This window comes from Coregonus clupeaformis, chromosome 15 (assembly GCF_020615455.1).
Source record: "Coregonus clupeaformis isolate EN_2021a chromosome 15, ASM2061545v1, whole genome shotgun sequence".
NCBI classification, from domain to species: domain Eukaryota; kingdom Metazoa; phylum Chordata; class Actinopteri; order Salmoniformes; family Salmonidae; genus Coregonus; species Coregonus clupeaformis.
In genome coordinates, this window is record NC_059206.1 from 13,674,886 (window position 1) to 13,693,296 (window position 18,411).

The 18,411-nt window shown below is 43.3% G+C and overlaps 2 protein-coding genes across 3 annotated transcripts; both read left to right on the plus strand.

Annotated features, from left to right (window-relative positions):
- Positions 1 to 1,546: 1,546 nt before the first annotated feature.
- pdzph1 (PDZ and pleckstrin homology domains 1) lies at positions 1,547 to 13,616 on the plus strand. Its single transcript, XM_045225353.1, has 11 exons — positions 1,547 to 1,664; positions 4,197 to 4,295; positions 4,909 to 7,095; positions 7,261 to 7,386; positions 9,690 to 9,854; positions 10,634 to 10,735; positions 11,068 to 11,178; positions 11,572 to 11,750; positions 12,657 to 12,814; positions 13,264 to 13,306; positions 13,509 to 13,616. Exons 2-11 carry the CDS (start codon positions 4,232 to 4,234, stop codon positions 13,614 to 13,616), a joined length of 3,243 nt encoding a protein of 1,080 aa, XP_045081288.1. The 5' UTR covers positions 1,547 to 1,664; positions 4,197 to 4,231.
- A 77-nt stretch (positions 13,617 to 13,693) lies between these two features.
- On the plus strand, positions 13,694 to 18,346 carry LOC123492572. Of its 2 annotated transcripts, none has more exons than XR_006661789.1 (3): positions 13,694 to 13,880; positions 16,847 to 16,982; positions 17,463 to 18,346. XR_006661789.1 is itself a non-coding variant. In XM_045224989.1 (3 exons), the coding sequence occupies exons 1-3, from the start codon at positions 15,772 to 15,774 to the stop codon at positions 17,560 to 17,562; spliced, it is 930 nt and encodes a 309-aa protein (XP_045080924.1). In that variant the 5' UTR covers positions 15,319 to 15,771; the 3' UTR covers positions 17,563 to 18,346. The 2 variants fall into 2 exon arrangements, 1 of the variants encoding a protein (XP_045080924.1); XM_045224989.1 differs by lacking the exon at positions 13,694 to 13,880 and adding an exon at positions 15,319 to 16,465.
- Positions 18,347 to 18,411: the final 65 nt, after the last annotated feature.

Below are 18,411 nucleotides of genomic sequence, written 5' to 3' on the forward strand. Positions count from 1 at the left end.
TGGGAAGGCTTTCCACTAGATGTTGGAACATTGCTGCAGGGACTTGCTTCCATTCAGCCACAAGATCATTAGTGAGGTCGGGCACTGATGTTGGGCGATTAGGCCTGGCTCGCAGTCGGCGTTCCAATTCATCCCAAAGGTGTTTGATGGGGTTGATGTCAGGGCTCTGTGCAGGCCAGTCAAGTTCTTCCACACCAATCTCGACAAAGCATTTCTGTATGGACCTCGCTTTGTGCACGGGAGCATTGTCATGCTGAAACAGGAAAGGGTTTTCCCCAAGCTGTTGCCACAAAGTTGGAAGCACAGAATCGTCTAGAATGTCATTGTATGCTGTAGCGTTAAGATTTCCCTTCACTGGAAGTAAGGGGCCTAGCCTGAACCATGAAAAACAGCTCCAGACCATTATTCTTCCTCTACCAAACTTTACAGTTGGCACTATGCATTAGGGCAAATAGCGTTCTCCTGGCATCCGCCAAACCCAGATTCATCCGTCGGACTGCTAGATGGTGAAGCGTGATTCATCACTCCAGAGAACGCGTTTCCACTGTTCCAGAGTCCAATGGCGGCGAGCTTTACGCCACTCCAGCCGACGCTTGGTATTGCGCATAGTGATCTTAGGCTTGTGTGAGCTGCTGGGCCATGGAAACCCATTTCATGAAGCTCCAGACGAACAGTTCTCGTGCTGAAGTTGCTTCCAGAGGCAGTTTGGAACTCAGTAGTGAGTGTTGCAACTGAGGACAGACAATTTTTATGCGCTATGCGCTTCAGCACTCGGCGGTCCCGTTCTGTGAGTTTGTGTGGCCTACCACTTTGCGGCTGAGGTGTTGTTCCTCCTAGACGTTTCCACTTCCCAATAACAGCACTTACAGTTGACCGGGGCAGCTCTAGCAGGGCAGAAATTTGACGAACTGACTTGTTGGAAAGGTGGCATCCTATGACGGTGCCACTTTGAAAGTCACTGAGCTCTTCAGTAAGGCCATTCTACTGTTTGTCTATGGAGATTGCATGGCTGTGCGCTCGATTTTATAGACCTGTCAGCCACGGTTGTGGCTGAAATAGCCGAATCCACTAATGTGTAGGGGTGTCCACATACTGTTGTATATATATATATATATATATATATATATATATATATATATATATATATATATATATACATACAACTCAGTTATACACTGGCGAGCTCTGCAATGGTCACAAGTCTGCAATAACTTCCTATTTATGTCTGTTTTGATTGGTCGAGACTGGAGTAGAGCCAATCAATGACCTTACCATCAACTAGCCATAGTCATGAATCGGACCCCAAAGTTGATGTTTCCCACATTCATTACCACCATAAAGGTGATTAGTCCTGATCTGTCTAGTTTAAATGAAAAGTTTCAGCTTCTACGCGTGACAGCACTCTTCTATTAACGATGTGATGCGTAGAGAAAGGCTACTGAACAGACTAGCTTCACACTGACATCACAAGTGGTTCATGAGATTACATGCATTAAGCTGCTTTAGCTGCAAGAATAGAAACATTAAGAAGTGGAGCAGTCTCAGGTGCACGCGTCATGTGGCGTCTTTGTGAAAGATATACCCCTGTATGACTGATGCTCTTCAACTTGACGGACTATTCCGTAACGAAAAAATATCCCCTTTCTGGACATACTCATTCAGGGGTAAGTTAGTGCATTTACTTGGTTGTTCATTGCATCGGTGTCTCTGAGATATAGGTGGCGTATGCCAGGAATGCATATAGCTCACCTGAGAATGTAACGGAAGGCATTGAAAATTGTCACAGAGAATAAAATGGAGTGTATTGGGAATCTGGGATCCTGTAGAGGAAATGGGTTTCTTACCATTGAAATGAATCACTGATTCAGCAAAGCATGTAAAATGTTACTGTGTAAGGGTTGGGGTCAATTGCAATTTAATTTGAAATTCCAATTCAATTCTTGAATTCACTCATGAAGTGGAACATTTACGTTGAATGCAATTAGAATTTTAAGTTATGGAATTGAAATTGAATTGGAATTGGAATTGTAAAAACATAAAATCTTTAGAATTGAATTGAATTGGAATTCAATATTTTTACATTTCACAGTTAATGGAATGAATGCACATAGTATCAAAAATGTATTGTAGGATATGTTTTTAATCATATTATCCTGTATTCCTATATTTTCAGTATAGCTACAGTAGGCAGTCTGAACAGTGACATGATCAGCCTGAAAGCCTGAAGGAATTGAATTTGAATTTGTGGAATTGCTTGGGATAATATTGACCTAACATTGGAATTCAGAGGAATTAACTTATATATGAACGCAAAGACTGACCTGGAATTGAATTCAATGGAATTTACAGGGAGAGAGAATTGAATTAGAATTGAATTAGTGGAATTGACTCCAACCATGCTGTGTATGATTGGAAATAGTGATATATATATATATACATATATATATATATATTGCCAGGTAAGTATAAAATGTGCATTTGAGCGGTGAAGGCTATCTGTTCTTTCCTGGTGTTGGCTCATGGATACTCAATGGATAACGTTCATCGAAATTCTTGTTTTATCTGAAAATGAGTCCAATGTTTTGGTGAATTTTTTGGTGTATCACTATCGACATTACATCCTTATCGAATGCTGACATTACATGAGGTGAGATGACATGACATTACATTACATTCATGTCAAGCTCATACAGCCGTTTGACCTAAATTAAGCCAATTTTTTAAATTAATTAATTTATGGTACATCAACTCTTTGCATTAATTGTGATGCTTTTTTAATTCTGGGCTCATTCAGAGATTGAATAAATCTGTTATTTTGGACCTGAGCATAATCAGGGATTAGGGAGATATCTATTTCCTATGCCAGCACGAGAGAGTGGACATCAAGCCTCAATTTAAGATGACAGTAGGATTTCACACCAACTATCACATATCTATATGCAACATGATCACATCAGAAAACTGTTTTCTGTCCGTTTTCTACTACTTTATAATAATATATTGTTGTGGAAGTTGTCGGCCATTTTATCAAGAACCATACCAACTCTACAGTTGCTGAAGATAACACTTTTTTTTTTGCCAATTCTAATCAAACACTCAGAGATTGGTATCCATCATAATCAGTATTTTGGCAACCTTAACTCAACACCTAGCGAGTTTGTCAATCCGTTCAGATTTTTTAGCGTAATGGTTAAGGTGTGGGTTGACAGCCATTGGATCTGGGTTCGACTCCCGGTCGGGGCTACCCCCAGAATTCACTACAGTATACAAACTCTGTTCATTCCGTTATTGCTTTTAACTCTATCAGTCCTGAGATCCCGGCAAAAATTGCCTTTTTATTTATCTGACTTTAATGTATCTGCATGTCCAGCCATTTTATTTAGCCTTACAGTGAAGTGTTTTACCATTTTATTTTCAGGACAACCAGGACTACAAGTAGAATAGAAAAACAATTTGACATAAACAAATGTCAATAAAAAAAATAAGGTCAGCCAAACCTGATAGAAATGCATTTATACAGAAATGGTTTGCTCAGTGGGAAACGAATATCCAACTAGTCAGTGACAACTGTGTGGAGTTTGGAGATTGTGACGGCAACTATGTGAGCTTATTACAGTATTATAGACACTATGTCCTGGGATTTCCTATGATCTTCTATGTAGAAGAACCCCTTACAGTATTATAGACACTATGTCCTGGGATTTCCTATGATCTTCTATGTAGAAGAACCCCTTACAGTATTATAAACACTATGTCCTGGGATTTCCTATGGTCTTCTATGTAGAAGAACCCCTTACAGTATTATAGACACTATGTCCTGGGATTTCCTATGGTCTTCTATGTAGAAGAACCCTTGACCGTCTAACAACTCTTGTGTAGCTTGTGAGTGTCATAGAGCTCAACATGTTCCATGTGCCATTCGGACTCTACAGACGTTTTTGTAAAAATACCTGATCACGTGCCATTTCGGGATCCGCCCTTGTCTCAGAAACACCACACTAGCTCAGCCCTCTTTAATCACACAGACTTGGTTGGTACCAACGGATGCAGAAGAAATAGACGAATCCAATGGTACAACCCAGAAGTCAAACACACGATGTTTAAAAGAGGTTAGAAGTCCATCACGATGGGACTCATTGGGTTAAACAGCCAATGAACAATAAAGTTGTTCATGATTTTGTAATTGTCTGTTACAGTGTATGGGAGGTTGGAGGCTGAGGCCTAGCGAAGAATGAGTCGCCGCGGTAGCAGGAGGAGGAACAGTCGGAGGAGGAAGAGCTCCACCACCAGTAAACGTGAGTGGAGGTTGTTGGGGTGGATCCTTTAGAGAAATGGGGTTAATCCTGACATGGCTGGCTGAGTCACGCCCGGCCCATGCACCCACACCTTCACTATTAAGCCTGCCAATGTTTGGCCAATCGGAGCAGGTGAGGATTACTGTGGTCTTGTCTATGTAACCACAGCTAACGGACAACGGCCAAGAGGCGACATCTTGGAATGAATCCCAAACATTGTAATAAGGTACCATTTTGTCAAATTCAGCTTGAGAGAAATGCGTCACAGAAAAGGGTTAGTAGTGTATATGGGGAGGGCTCAGCAGCCACAAAGCCTATAAGCTTTACACCAAATGCAAGAGTTGGAAAATATTCAACCACTATCCTCACTGCACTATGTATTAATCAATTCAATATCAGGGTACATAGAAGGGATCAACCTTTTAGATACCTTTTGAGAGATTTCGTTCCTGAGTCTCATAGCTTGTCTTGTGCAGTGATATCCATGCTAGGGGATTGTGGCCATACAAATGTCTTAATAGTTGTTGTTGTAGTTTTTGATGTAGGCCATTTAGTATTTCTATGTCTGCATTCCTAAAATGTAAAGGCGTATTCATTTTCTTCTTCCTTACAGAGAGTGCCTCTCAATGCGTTTTTCAAAAACAAAACAAAAGTAACAGTGTGGTTTCCCAGGATGACATCACTGAGAAGGGAGAGATTGAGTCATTACGCAAAGAAAATGTTTTGTCAGCCTCTGATGAAGAGGGAAAATACAGTGAGATTCCAAGCAAAGAGAAAAAAGTCAGGCGAGACGGTCATGGGGAGACCTCTCGAAACAAAAGGCCACCTAGCATCGCAAAGCAAGGGGACGAAGACAGAGGGGTGAAATTCACAACTTTGGTAACCATTGACGATTTGCAACCCTCATCTTCAAAAATCATCTTTCAGCACTCTCACATTGGCTCGAACGTGAAGTTTGAAATTCAAGAAATTCTACAGGTCGAGAACTCAGGGATCAAGACAGTATATGTGTTCCAAAGTCAACAGGGGGCTACCGGAGAGCCTTGTGTCCAGAGTCAACGTGAGAAGAGACTCAGTCCAAATAATAACTTAATTCAGCAGTCATGGACTCTAAACCCAAATGTAAACATCACAGTGCAGAGTCAAAACAGGAAGCACAACTACGAATTTAGCGTTCCAGAAAGCAGCAAGGATGCAGGGGTCACAGCAAGACATAGCATTGCGTCAAGCTGCTGTGATGATCATTTCACTTTTCACCGTTCGCCCAGCAACAATGCCACCGACTTCACATTGGCAGGTGGGTCCGCTAGCCCATCCCCTTTGTCTGACTTCTGGAAAAGCACAGATGCACTGTGTGACATTCCCCCACCGCGTGAGTTTTCCGACTGTAAATATGACCCCCTGGCAGACCTTACCGAAGACATAGCTTCCTGTCAGATTGGAGCTTGTGGTACTATGGACAAACAGCAAGGGGTGTTCAGTCCACCACCCTCCATGAGGTACCATAAAGACTCTGGCTGCCCCTACTCATCCGATGGTGAAGACAGTGCCCATTTGGCATCTTTCTTCGACAGCGTATCAGAATCAGACAACTACGAACCCATGTTCATGAGACCACCATTGTCAGTGAGCAGGTCCAGTTACACCAAAGACTTCATCAAAAACCACGAGATGAAGACCCAGATGCGTAACAATAGCATAGCTACTGTAGAATGCAAAAGCTGCTCATCGTCCAGTTATCTACAAAAGCCGACGAAGAGGCGACGGACTTTCCCTGGAGTGAAAGAAGAACCAAGTCAATTGCAGGAGGGCCTACCTTCGTGGGAGGGAAGGGAGTCCTTTTCGTCTGGCACCATCTCCTCGTACATTACGGAGTCTCTTCCGCTCCAAGCAGAGAGACTGAGCAGACTGACAGCAGACTACCAGGAAGACGAGAGGCTTTGTCCCTTTAGTGCATTGAGTCGTAAATCCTCCCGAAGCAGCTGCAGTTACAGACCCAGCTCCAGCAATGCAAACAGCCACCTCGAGCCACAGCAACAACTGATCAATCCGTTATACGCATCTACGTCCGAGGAGACCTCAGAGGAGGTCTTCCAGTTACCAGAGCCAAGGCACCTACCATGTGAAGACCGCAGACCCGACATGGACTTTGGAGGGAATGCATTGGCGGACATGGCTTTTGGAGTGGAGCAGATCGAGGTGGCCGAGAGCGGCTTTGATGAAGACATGGGGGAAGTGGAGGACCTCAGCCTAGATCCCACAATGGAGGAGCTCACTCAGAGGGACATGCTTATTCAGGTCTGCCCTCCCTCCCCTCCCAAACTGTCATCCCAAGAGAGTTCAGTTTCAGATCTTCAATCCGTGCGGCGAAGAGGATCGGTCATGGCCATAACAACAGGAAGTACTGAGCATAGGTTCCAGCAGAGTGACTCCAAACTAGCAGAGAGCGCAGCTCTGAATAGTCCCCACTGGGACACCTTCAACATAACCCCAGAGGCACCGTCTGTGTTCCCCATCCTGGACATGGAGATGGACGTAGGAATCGCAAGTGAAGCTACAGAGGAAGTTAGACTAACCCCTCAAAGGTCTCTTACTGTACGAGCTAGCATCTCCAGCCCTGCTCTTTCACAGATCGAGGAGGGGAAAGAATATCATCCAAAATACAAGATTGTAGAGGATTCAGGCATGGAAATTGCACCCAGTCCAGCTCATGAATCCCAAGACCAAGAGACAGAAAGCAAGCAGAAGCCCAAGCTATATCAGACAGATTCTACAGCGGAAAAAGAAAGTGTGTCCAAATGTGAGTTGTACCAATCTCAAGTTTTTCACTAACCATAGCCTAAGACATTGATTTCAAATCCCCACATGTCCCAGAGGGACAATCCAGTTTCCATCATTTGGTTTAGATGACATAGGAGGTCAGAAAGTGTTCTCATATGGGTATCCTTTATTTATTTTTTTGCAGCCTCCTTAGAGGTCAAGGACAGTGGCACCGAGCACTGGGCTAAGAGACGGAATCTCTTCAAGGACAGCAAGCAGTGGAGCTCTACAGGAGGAAGCTCCATAACCAGCAGCATCAATGAAGAGTCAGGTATGCACCCTAATATCCCCTAATCTAGAACCAGACAGCTTTAATTAGTTGGTCTATAACCAGCCACAACACAGATATTGAGTGGTATGCCTTTATTGCTATCACCAGACATAACAAGGAGATCAGAACTGTATGAATAGGAGGCAGAATATGATATAAGTTGTATTTTAGGCATGTCGGCGATACCAGAGGTTTTTCCACAATGGGGGTGATTCGGGTATAGTCACTGTAAATCCATTGTAGGTATTGCAGAAAAGGGAAGGTGATGGTATCTCCCATAAATCAGCACAACAACAATGTTTTCACTTCATGCTCATTTTTATTTCAAAAAAGCTTATGTGTTTTGACCTTTGTCAACAGGTGCAATCTGGAAAAAAAAACACAACAACAAATCCACCTCCTTTACTGTTCGTTGTGTTTTTCAGATTGCACCTGCTGACGGAAGGCCTATGTTCCCACAAAGAAAGGTGCCATACACGCCCCACAAAAAAGCAAGCTTTGACGAAGGCGAAAGACGAAATGCACCCGCTTTTAAAAAATAAAACAGAACTCCATGAACTAAACATGTTGTAGTTGTGGTTATTTATGGGAGATGCTATCACTTTTACTTTTCTGGAATACCGGAACCAATTATATATACAGTGGGGGGGAAAAGTATTTAGTCAGCCACCAATTGTGCAAGTTCTCCCACTTAAAAAGATGAGAGAGGCCTGTAATTTTCATCATAGGTACACGTCAACTATGACAGACAAAATGAGGGAAAAAAATCCAGAAAATCACATTGTAGGATTTTTTATGAATTTATTTGCAAATTATGGTGGAAAAATAAGTATTTGGTCAATAACAAAAGTTTCTCAATACTTTGTTATATACCCTTTGTTGGCAATGACACAGGTCAAACGTTTTCTGTAAGTCTTCACAAGGTTTTCACACACTGTTGCTGGTACTTTGGCCCATTCCTCCATGCAGATCTCCTCTAGAGCAGTGATGTTTTGGGGCTGTCGCTGGGCAACATGGACTTTCAACTCCCTCCAAAGATTTTCTATGTGGTTGAGTTCTGGAGACTGGCTTGGCCACTCCAGGACCTTGAAATGCTTCTTACGAAGCCACTCCTTCGTTGCCCGGGCGGTGTGTTTGGGATCATTGTCATGCTGAAAGACCCAGCCACGTTTCATCTTCAATGCCCTTGCTGATGGAAGGAGGTTTTCACTCAAAATCTCACGATACATGGCCCCATTCATTCTTTCCTTTACACGGATCAGTCGTCCTGGTCCCTTTGCAGAAAAACCAAAGCATGATGTTTCCACCCCCATGCTTCACAGTAGGTATGGTGTTCTTTGGATGCAACTCAGCATTCTTTGTCCTCCAAACACGACGAGTTGAGTTTTTACCAAAAAGTTCTATTTTGGTTTCATCTGACCATATGACATTCTCCCAATCATCTCCTGGATCATCCAAATGCACTCTAGCAAACTTCAGACGGGCCTGGACATGTACTGGCTTAAGCAGGGGGACACGTCTGGCACTGCAGGATTTGAGTCCCTGGCGGCGTAGTGTGTTACTGATGGTAGGCTTTGTTACTTTGGTCCCAGCTCTCTGCAGGTCATTCACTAGGTCCCCCCCGTGTGGTTCTGGGATTTCTGCTCACCGTTCTTGTGATCATTTTGACCCCACGGGGTGAGATCTTGCGTGGAGCCCCAGATCGAGGGGAGATTATCAGTGGTCTTGTATGTCTTCCATTTCCTAATAATTGCTCCCACAGTTGATTTCTTCAAACCAAGCTGCTTACCTATTGCAGATTCAGTCTTCCCAGCCTGGTGCAGGTCTACAATTGTGTTTCTGGTGTCCTTTGACAGCTCTTTGGTCTTGGCCATAGTGGAGTTTGGAGTGTGACTGTTTGAGGTTGTGGACAGGTGTCTTTTATACTGATAACAAGGTCAAACAGGTGCCATTAATACAGGTAATGAGTGGAGGACAGAGGAGCCTCTTAAAGAAGAAGTTACAGGTCTGTGAGAGCCAGAAATCTTGCTTGTTTGTAGGTGACCAAATACTTATTTTCCACCATAATTTGCAAATAAATTCAAAAATAATCCTACAATGAGATTTTCTGGAATTTATGTTCTCAATTTGTCTGTCATAGTTGACGTGTACCTATGATGAAAATTACAGGCCTCTCTCATCTTTTTAAGTGGGAGAACTTGCACAATTGGTGGCTGACTAAATACTAGTTTCTGAAAACTAGTCATGTAATGTTATGTCATGTCATGTCATGCCATTCTATGTGTGCTTATGTCACTGTGTAGGAATTTCAGAAGAGAGTCGTTCTGTTGACATGGCAGCAAAGGACCTTGGAGATAAGGGTTTCTACACAGAAACCTTCCACTGTGCGTCATGGATTTACAGTGGAGACGAAGTCAGTACGACTGCTGGGCCAGTCCCTCCTGGTCTCCAACCTCGAACTGTCACAAGTAGGATACCGTTCTACCTTTCTTACATCACAGTGTCGGTGCCTTCTCCAATAAAGTCAGTCAATTCAGAGATTGAAAATCAGTTAACAAATTAAAATCTTCTTTAAGAAAAGAACAACATGCCAGAGTTTGGTGTAGCGTTGTAAGCCCCCGACTCTGGACGACATATACCACCTGGCGACAGGGGTTTGAGCCCTGTGTCAGCCACCCTATGTCTATGGCCATACTATTAGTCTCCATCTCTACCTTTCTCGCTGTACTGTCAAGAAAATGCAACAGAAATATCTATGGTCGGAATTCCGATGTCTTGTAAAACAAATACTACTACTACTACCACTACTGATGCTACTTCTACATTTACATTTTAGCCATTTATCAGACGCTCTTATCCAGAGCGACTTACAGTAGTGAATGCATACATTTTCATATTTTTACTACTACTCCTACAACTACTACTACTGCTACAACAACTACTACTACTACTACTACTACTAATACTACTGCTACTACTACTACTACTACTACTACTACTACTACTACTACTACTACTACTACTACTAATACTACTGCTACTACTGCTACAACAACTACTACTACTACTGCTACTGCTACTACTGCTCTACTACTACTACTACTACTACTACTACTACTACTACTACTACTACTACTACTACTACTACTACTACCAATGTCCTTTATGTCATCAACAATTGAATAAAACTCTTGAAGGTGAAAACTATCATGGACCATTCTTACTTAATTGGTTCTTCTCTCTGCAGTTCGCGAGAGGACGGTCAAGATTTGTAAAGGAATGGGAGAGTACCCCTGGGGGTTCAGAATACAGTTTTCCAAACCTATTGTGGTCACAGAGGTCGACACAAGTAAGACCATTTGTGTACCATATTTGTACTATGTGCAACGTATCATGCTTATAAATGCACAGCTAAGGTTACTCAGAAAATATGTTCAATTGTGTTGTTTGCATGAAAAAGATGCAGAGTTTGCTCAACAAATAATTTGATAACCTTTTATAAGAGACTGATTAGTATATTTCGTTTTAAGGTGGACATTTTGTGTCACTGCAGCAATTGCCGAGCGGTTTAATGTTTTTTTTGTCAGATACTATCACTACTGCAAGTGTTCATTGGCAGTATCTAGCAAACCAATCTTTGCTGGCTCAGCTGTAAGCCAAGCGCCTCCCTTCTGGTTTCAGATGGAGCAGCCGAGGAGGCGGGGCTAATGGTGGGAGATTTCGTCATGGCCGTGAATGGGATCGATGTCACCAGTATCCCCCACTCTGAGGCAGCTGACCTGGCAAGACAAGGTAAGAAGAATATATGCCTACATGTTAACTGTCGGGTCATGGTACTGCACAAGTATGCAGTTAGAATTAGCTATAAAGGATAATGCACCACAGGAGGTTGGTGGCACCTTAATTGGGGAGGACGGGCTCGTGGTAATGGCTGGAGCGGAATCTGTGGAATGGTATCAAATACATTCCAGGTGTTTGATGCCATTCCATTTGCTCCGTTCCAGCCATTATTATGAGCCGTCATCCCCTCAGCAGCCTCCTGTGTAATACCCATCAGGTACCACCTATTCACAAGCCAAAATGGACCTAAAGGACAGCATGTTCTGATAACACTTCACTTTCACGTTCAGTTTTTTTGTAGTATGTGATTAAGAATGGGATCCCCTATTCTGTTGTGTTTGATAGGCCCAGACATCCTGACTCTGACCATTGGTTCAGACATCGGCCGAGGCCCCAACACCCCCAGACCCACCTGCCGGGGTTACCTCCATAAACGCACCCAGTCTGGCCTGATCAAGGGCTGGAGAAGGAGGTGGTTCGTGCTCAGACATGACTGCTGCCTATACTACTACAGACATAAAAAGGTGAGCACAGCATCCTGGTAAATCGTCATGGTTCTTTAGAGAAACTACCCTACTGTTTTGGATCTAAAAGGGACAGTTCAAATTCAAAGTTTGTCAGGCATTTGCCATAACTCATAATTGCTCTTCAGTCAAACTGTTTTATATTCCACACTATGTATTGTGTAGATGCCACTTTATGACAACATTACATTTGACGTGAACTATCCCTACTTTCTTCCACAACAATATTCTCCCATAAATTCCATTTAGAAAAGGTGAATTGGGCCTGGAAATCAATTAACATGAAGTTACATATGATTTTAGTTTTCTTTGAAGGGCCTACAGTAACTATGACATGTGTGGATTGTGGTATTCTCTTTAAGTGGATGAACGTGTCCAGATAAACATGGATTAACAGTCATCCTCAGAGCACCACTCCTTCACTCTAATAGTCATCCTCAAGACACCACTCCTTCACTCTAATAGTCATCCTCAAGACACCACTCCTTCACTCTAATAGTCATCCTCAGTGCACCACTCCTTCACTCTAATAGTCATCCTCAAGACACCACTCCTTCACTCTAATAGTCATCCTCAATGCACCACTTCTTCACTCTAATAGTCATCCTCAAGACACCACTCCTTCACTCTAATAGTCATCCTCAGTGGACCACTCCTTCACTCTAATAGTGATCCTCAAGACACCACTCCTTCACTCTAATAGTCATCATCAGTGTACCACTCCTTCACTCTAATAGTCATCCTCAGTGCACCACTCCTTCACTCTAATAGTCATCCTCAGTGCACCACTCCTTCACTCTAATAGTCATCCTCGGTGCACCACTCCTTCACTCTAATAGTCATCCTCAAGACACCACTCCTTCACTCTAACAATCTCCGCTGACAGCCAGTGTATTTCTGTTACAGGATGAGGGGAGGAAGAGAGCTCTGTCATCTTTTAAACTAGAGGGGGCAGATGTTGGAGGGGACCCCTCCCTGGGGAAACCCTTTGTGTTCAAGTGCAGCCCCCTGTCTTCCGACCGAGTGTACTACTTCTCCGCTACGTCCAACCTGGAGATGAAAAGGTATCCATAGAGTAGAAGTCCTTGCATAGTGTTTATAGTGTTTTTATGTCGTTTTGTGTATGACCAGACTAATTTCAGATATAAATGCATGTTATAGATCTGTCATTCTCATTAAAAGCAAGTCTGATAAGGCACTAGATCCATTCTATGTGCCGTATTTCTATGCTTATTCTCCATACGTTTTTTTGTTTATTTTTACTTTCAGCTGAAAATACAATATTTGGGGTTATTGAAAATATATTTCACAGTGGTTTAGATGGTACAATGATTCTCTATGGCTATGCTATACATTGCTTGTTGTCACAAACTGAAATTAGATTTGAAACATTTTTGCATTTTTGAAACCAGGAAATACCAGAGCACTAAATTGTACATATAGCGCCATTAATGAGTTATTTATTGTAATAAATATGTGTGATATTGCTCACCTGCTGTTTTTCATGTTTTAGGTGGTTGGATGCCATGGACAGAGCTGTTCATCCTGTTACACAGGTAACGATTGTTGTCAAACACTAAACATATGTAGAATTTATATCCAGTCTGTCTTGAAATTATGTCTCTCTACAATACACTAATACATTTCATCATGCATATTTTTAACTGTGGCGGATATAATCAAAGTTGGTTTTCGGGGGGTCCACACTGAGATTATAGCCTATAGGACTAAACCCTGCCCTGACCTCTCATGTGTCAGAATCACGTGTGGGTGGATGTGACTCGCCACAACGCCAGCCTTCCCCCGCTGGCGGTGAAGAACCCAGAGTGTCTGGGTTCTTCACGACAACATGCCTCATTCAAATGAATGAGGCATGTTGTCGTCCACACTGAGATTATAGCCTATAGGACTAAACCCTGCCCTGACCTCTCATGTGTCAGAATCACGTGTGGGTGGATGTGACTCGCCACAACGCCAGCCTTCCCCCGCTGGCGGTGAAGAACCCAGAGTGTCTGGGCCTCCTTCACCAGGTAGACAGGAATAACAAGGACACGTGGGTGCAGCACTACTGCACCCTGAAGGATGGCTGCCTCTACTTCTACGCAGGCATCCGCTCAACTCACGCTCTGGGTATGTTGTTCATCCGCTCAACTCACGCTCTGGGTATGTTGTTCATCCGCTCAACTCACGCTCTGGGTATGTTGTTCATCCGCTCAACTCACGCTCTGGGTATGTTGTTCATCCGCTCAACTCACGCTCTGGGTATGTTGTTCATCCGCTCAATATTACACTCTGGGTATGTTGTTCATCCGCTCAACTCACGCTCTGGGTATGTTGTTCATCCGCTCAATATTACACTCTGGGTATGTTGTTCATCCGCTCAACTCACGCTCTGGGTATGTTGTTCATCCGCTCAACTCACGCTCTGGGTATGTTGTTCATCCGCTCAACTCACGCTCTGGGTATGTTGTTCTTCCGCTCAACTCACGCTCTGGGTATGTTGTTCATCCGCTCAACTCACGCTCTGGGTATGTTGTTCATCCGCTCAACTCACGCTCTGGGTATGTTGTTCATCCGCTCAACTCACGCTCTCGGTATGTTGTTCATCCGCTCAACTCACGCTCTGGGTATGTTGTTCATCCGCTCAATTCACGCTCTGGGTATGTTGTTCATCCGCTCAACTCATGCTCTGGGTATGTTGTTCATCCGCTCAACTCACGCTCTGGGTATGTTGTTCATCCGCTCAATATTACACTCTGGGTATGTTGTTCATCCGCTCAACTCACGCTCTGGGTATGTTGTTCATCCGCTCAACTCACGCTCTGGGTATGTTGTTCATCCGCTCAACTCACGCTCTCGGTATGTTGTTCATCCGCTCAATTCACCCTCTCGGTATGTTGTTCATCAGCTCAACTCACGCTCTGGGTATGTTGTTCATCCGCTCAACTCACGCTCTGGGTATGTTGTTCATCCGCTCAACTCACGCTCTGGGTATGTTGTTCATCCGCTCAACTCACGCTCTGGGTATGTTGTTCATCCGCTCAACTCACGCTCTCGGTATGTTGTTCATCCGCTCAACTCACGCTCTCGGTATGTTGTTCATCCGCTCAATATTACACTCTCGGTATGTTGTTCATCCGCTCAATTCACGCTCTCGGTATGTTGTTCATCCGCTCAATTCACGCTCTCGGTATGTTGTTCATCCACTCAATATTACACTCTGGGTATGTTGTTCATCCGCTCAACTCACGCTCTGGGTATGTTGTTCATCCGCTCAACTCACGCTCTGGGTATGTTGTTCATCCGCTCAACTCACGCTCTGGGTATGTTGTTCATCCGCTCAACTCACGCTCTCGGTATGTTGTTCATCCGCTCAACTCACGCTCTCGGTATGTTGTTCATCCGCTCAACTCACGCTCTGGGTATGTTGTTCATCCGCTCAATTCACGCTCTGGGTATGTTGTTCATCCGCTCAACTCATGCTCTGGGTATGTTGTTCATCCGCTCAACTCACGCTCTGGGTATGTTGTTCATCTGCTCAATATTACACTCTGGGTATGTTGTTCATCCGCTCAACTCACGCTCTGGGTATGTTGTTCATCCGCTCAACTCACGCTCTGGGTATGTTGTTCATCCGCTCAACTCACGCTCTCGGTATGTTGTTCATCCGCTCAATTCACCCTCTCGGTATGTTGTTCATCAGCTCAACTCACGCTCTGGGTATGTTGTTCATCCGCTCAACTCACGCTCTGGGTATGTTGTTCATCCGCTCAACTCACGCTCTGGGTATGTTGTTCATCCGCTCAACTCACGCTCTGGGTATGTTGTTCATCCGCTCAACTCACGCTCTCGGTATGTTGTTCATCCGCTCAACTCACGCTCTCGGTATGTTGTTCATCCGCTCAATATTACACTCTCGGTATGTTGTTCATCCGCTCAATTCACGCTCTCGGTATGTTGTTCATCCGCTCAATTCACGCTCTCGGTATGTTGTTCATCCACTCAATATTACACTCTGGGTATGTTGTTCATCCGCTCAACTCACGCTCTGGGTATGTTGTTCATCCGCTCAACTCACGCTCTGGGTATGTTGTTCATCCGCTCAACTCACGCTCTGGGTATGTTGTTCATCCGCTCAACTCACGCTCTCGGTATGTTGTTCATCCGCTCAATATTACACTCTCGGTATGTTGTTCATCCGCTCAACTCACGCTCTGGGTATGTTGTTCATCCGCTCAATTCACGCTCTCGGTATGTTGTTCATCCGCTCAATTCACCCTCTCGGTATGTTGTTCATCTGCTCAATTCACCCTCTCGGTATGTTGTTCATCCGCTCAATTCACCCTCTCGGTATGTTGTTCATCCGCTCAATATTACACTCTCGGTATGTTGTTCATCCGCTCAACTCACGCTCTGGGTATGTTGTTCATCCGCTCAATTCACCCTCTCGGTATGTTGTTCATCCGCTCAATTCACGCTCTCGGTATGTTGTTCATCCGCTCAATATTACACTCTCGGTATGTTGTTCATCCACTCAACTCACGCTCTGGGTATGTTGTTCATCCGCTCAATTCACGCTCTCGGTATGTTGTTCATCCGCTCAATTCACCCTCTCGGTATGTTGTTCATCCGCTCAATTCACCCTCTCGGTGTGTTGTTCATCCGCTCAACTCACGCTCTCGGTATGTTGTTCATCCGCTCAACTCACGCTCTGGGTATGTTGTGACGGCAAGGCTCACCTGATAATGTTGACACTGAGGAGACTATCTGTGTTGTCCTTTTAGGAAAATTGATTAGGAGTTATTGATGATAAAGATACATTATAAATGTATGATGATATGATAATTAGATGATAAACCATATTCTGTTTAACCCATATGTCAATGAATGAAAATCAATGTCAGAGATCATAATTAGTGTGGGGGTGTATTTTTTGTCAGTAACTTATTAGTGAGGTTTTGTTTTTTAACTCATTAATTACATTATTTGCACTCCTTGGCGAAGCCTCCTCTGCTAAATACTGTAATATACAGTATCTGACTGCCTCTAGAAGGTTCTGCTGCTTGATACTTTAATATATCTATGACTTCCTCCAGGGGGGATCTACTTGCATGGGTACACCGTGAGAGAACAGCCCTTGGGATCCAAGAAATCCACCATTGAACTGAAACCTCCATCGGATGAGTTCAAAACCTTCTATCTCTGTGCTGAAAACCCCATGGAAAACAAACGGTGAGATGTTGACACATTTGACATATGTTGGCACATTTTAAGTAAGCGTTTCACTGTACTGTTTAAATCTGTTCCCACTGGGCACAGACGTCATTTCAACGTCTAGTTTTGATTAACATCTGGTTGAGTTGTCAACTAATGTGAATTCAACGTGAAATCAACAAAACATCTCACCATGTCATTGGATTTAGGTTTAAAGGTGGTAGAACAAAAGACAAAACGTCCTCACGTTGATGACTTTTTGCAAATCCAATCAGTTTTCCACATTGATTCAATGTTTTTTGTTGTTGAAATGACGTAGAAACAATGTTAATTTAACCCGTTTTTGCCCAGTGGGTTGTATCCTGTGCACGTGACAAATAAACATGACACAAATTGATTTAGGAAGGAATAAAGGCACAGCTTTTCAACATTACATAATACTGTATGTTTGTAAATACCTTTGTGGTAATTACTCAATTCTGATGTTCATGTTCACAGATGGATCTTGTCTATAAAAGCATCCTCAAAGAAATGGCTGCCATACCATCAAGCTGTTCAGGACTACATGAATCGACCACCAGAGGAGACCAGAATGTGAGCTCGATGGATACTCCTCGCATCGCAACCAACCTTTACTGTCCTAGCTTCTGGTTTGGTTTAACCAAAAGCATGTTAAAGGATCACTTTACTCAAAAACTTGTTATGATGCAAAACACATCATATCATCACAGTTTTTACTCTGTACTGAAAACTTGACTGCTGACATGCACTATGGGATTTTTGGGGGATTGTATTAACAGTGAACCTATGATCAAAATACTAAAATATAGTTTTTGAGTGACCTATCCCTTTAATATTGGTTATGTTTGACGTTCCTTTGAAGGATTCCATGTGAAGCTGGAAATTGAATGGGAATTTGAGTGGATGGAGTTGTCTGGAGGATTTGAATTGTTGCTATGGGCTTGTTGTATGTTTTGATGAAGGAGGAGAGAGGAGTAATAGGTCTGGGGTATTAGTTGGGGATGTGGTAAGAGAGAAGGATGAGGTGGGAGGGGTAACAGAAGTATCAACAGTAGGAGAGGGGGATAAGGTCAAATATGAGTTTCTGAAGTCCAAAGACATTTCTTGATTTCTTCTTCATATTCCACTAGAAGTTACAGCAGATATGACATGTAACAGAACAATTGAAATGTGGGAAATCTTGTAGGCCTATCCCCAATTTCTAAGTTACAATGTTTCAGTTTCACATTTTCAGTGGAACACCGGAATGCAGCAAAAAATCATTTATCAACGACAACTTTACTAAGTCTTAAACTGAACCAACAGAACCAACAGGACCTACATAAACAAAACCCACACAAGCGGGCTGAGCACTCTTGTAACTTATTAAGGTATCCCATAATTGTTCAGAAATTACATTGGTAAAATACTGTTAGTTTCTTTGGTG

Coding starts and splice junctions, on each gene's coding strand:
- pdzph1 (XM_045225353.1), top strand. CDS start 4,232: ATGAGTCGCCGCGGTAGCAGGAGGAGGAACAGTCGGAGGAGGAAGAGC. Junction 9,855..10,633: donor CCAACCTCGAACTGTCACAA/GTAGGATACCGT, acceptor TTCTCTCTGCAG/TTCGCGAGAGGACGGTCAAG. Junction 12,815..13,263: donor TCCAACCTGGAGATGAAAAG/GTATCCATAGAG, acceptor TTCATGTTTTAG/GTGGTTGGATGCCATGGACA.
- LOC123492572 (XM_045224989.1), top strand. CDS start 15,772: ATGTTGTTCATCCGCTCAACTCACGCTCTGGGTATGTTGTTCATCCGC. Junction 16,466..16,846: donor CCGCTCAACTCACGCTCTGG/GTATGTTGTGAC, acceptor GACTTCCTCCAG/GGGGGATCTACTTGCATGGG. Junction 16,983..17,462: donor AACCCCATGGAAAACAAACG/GTGAGATGTTGA, acceptor TCATGTTCACAG/ATGGATCTTGTCTATAAAAG.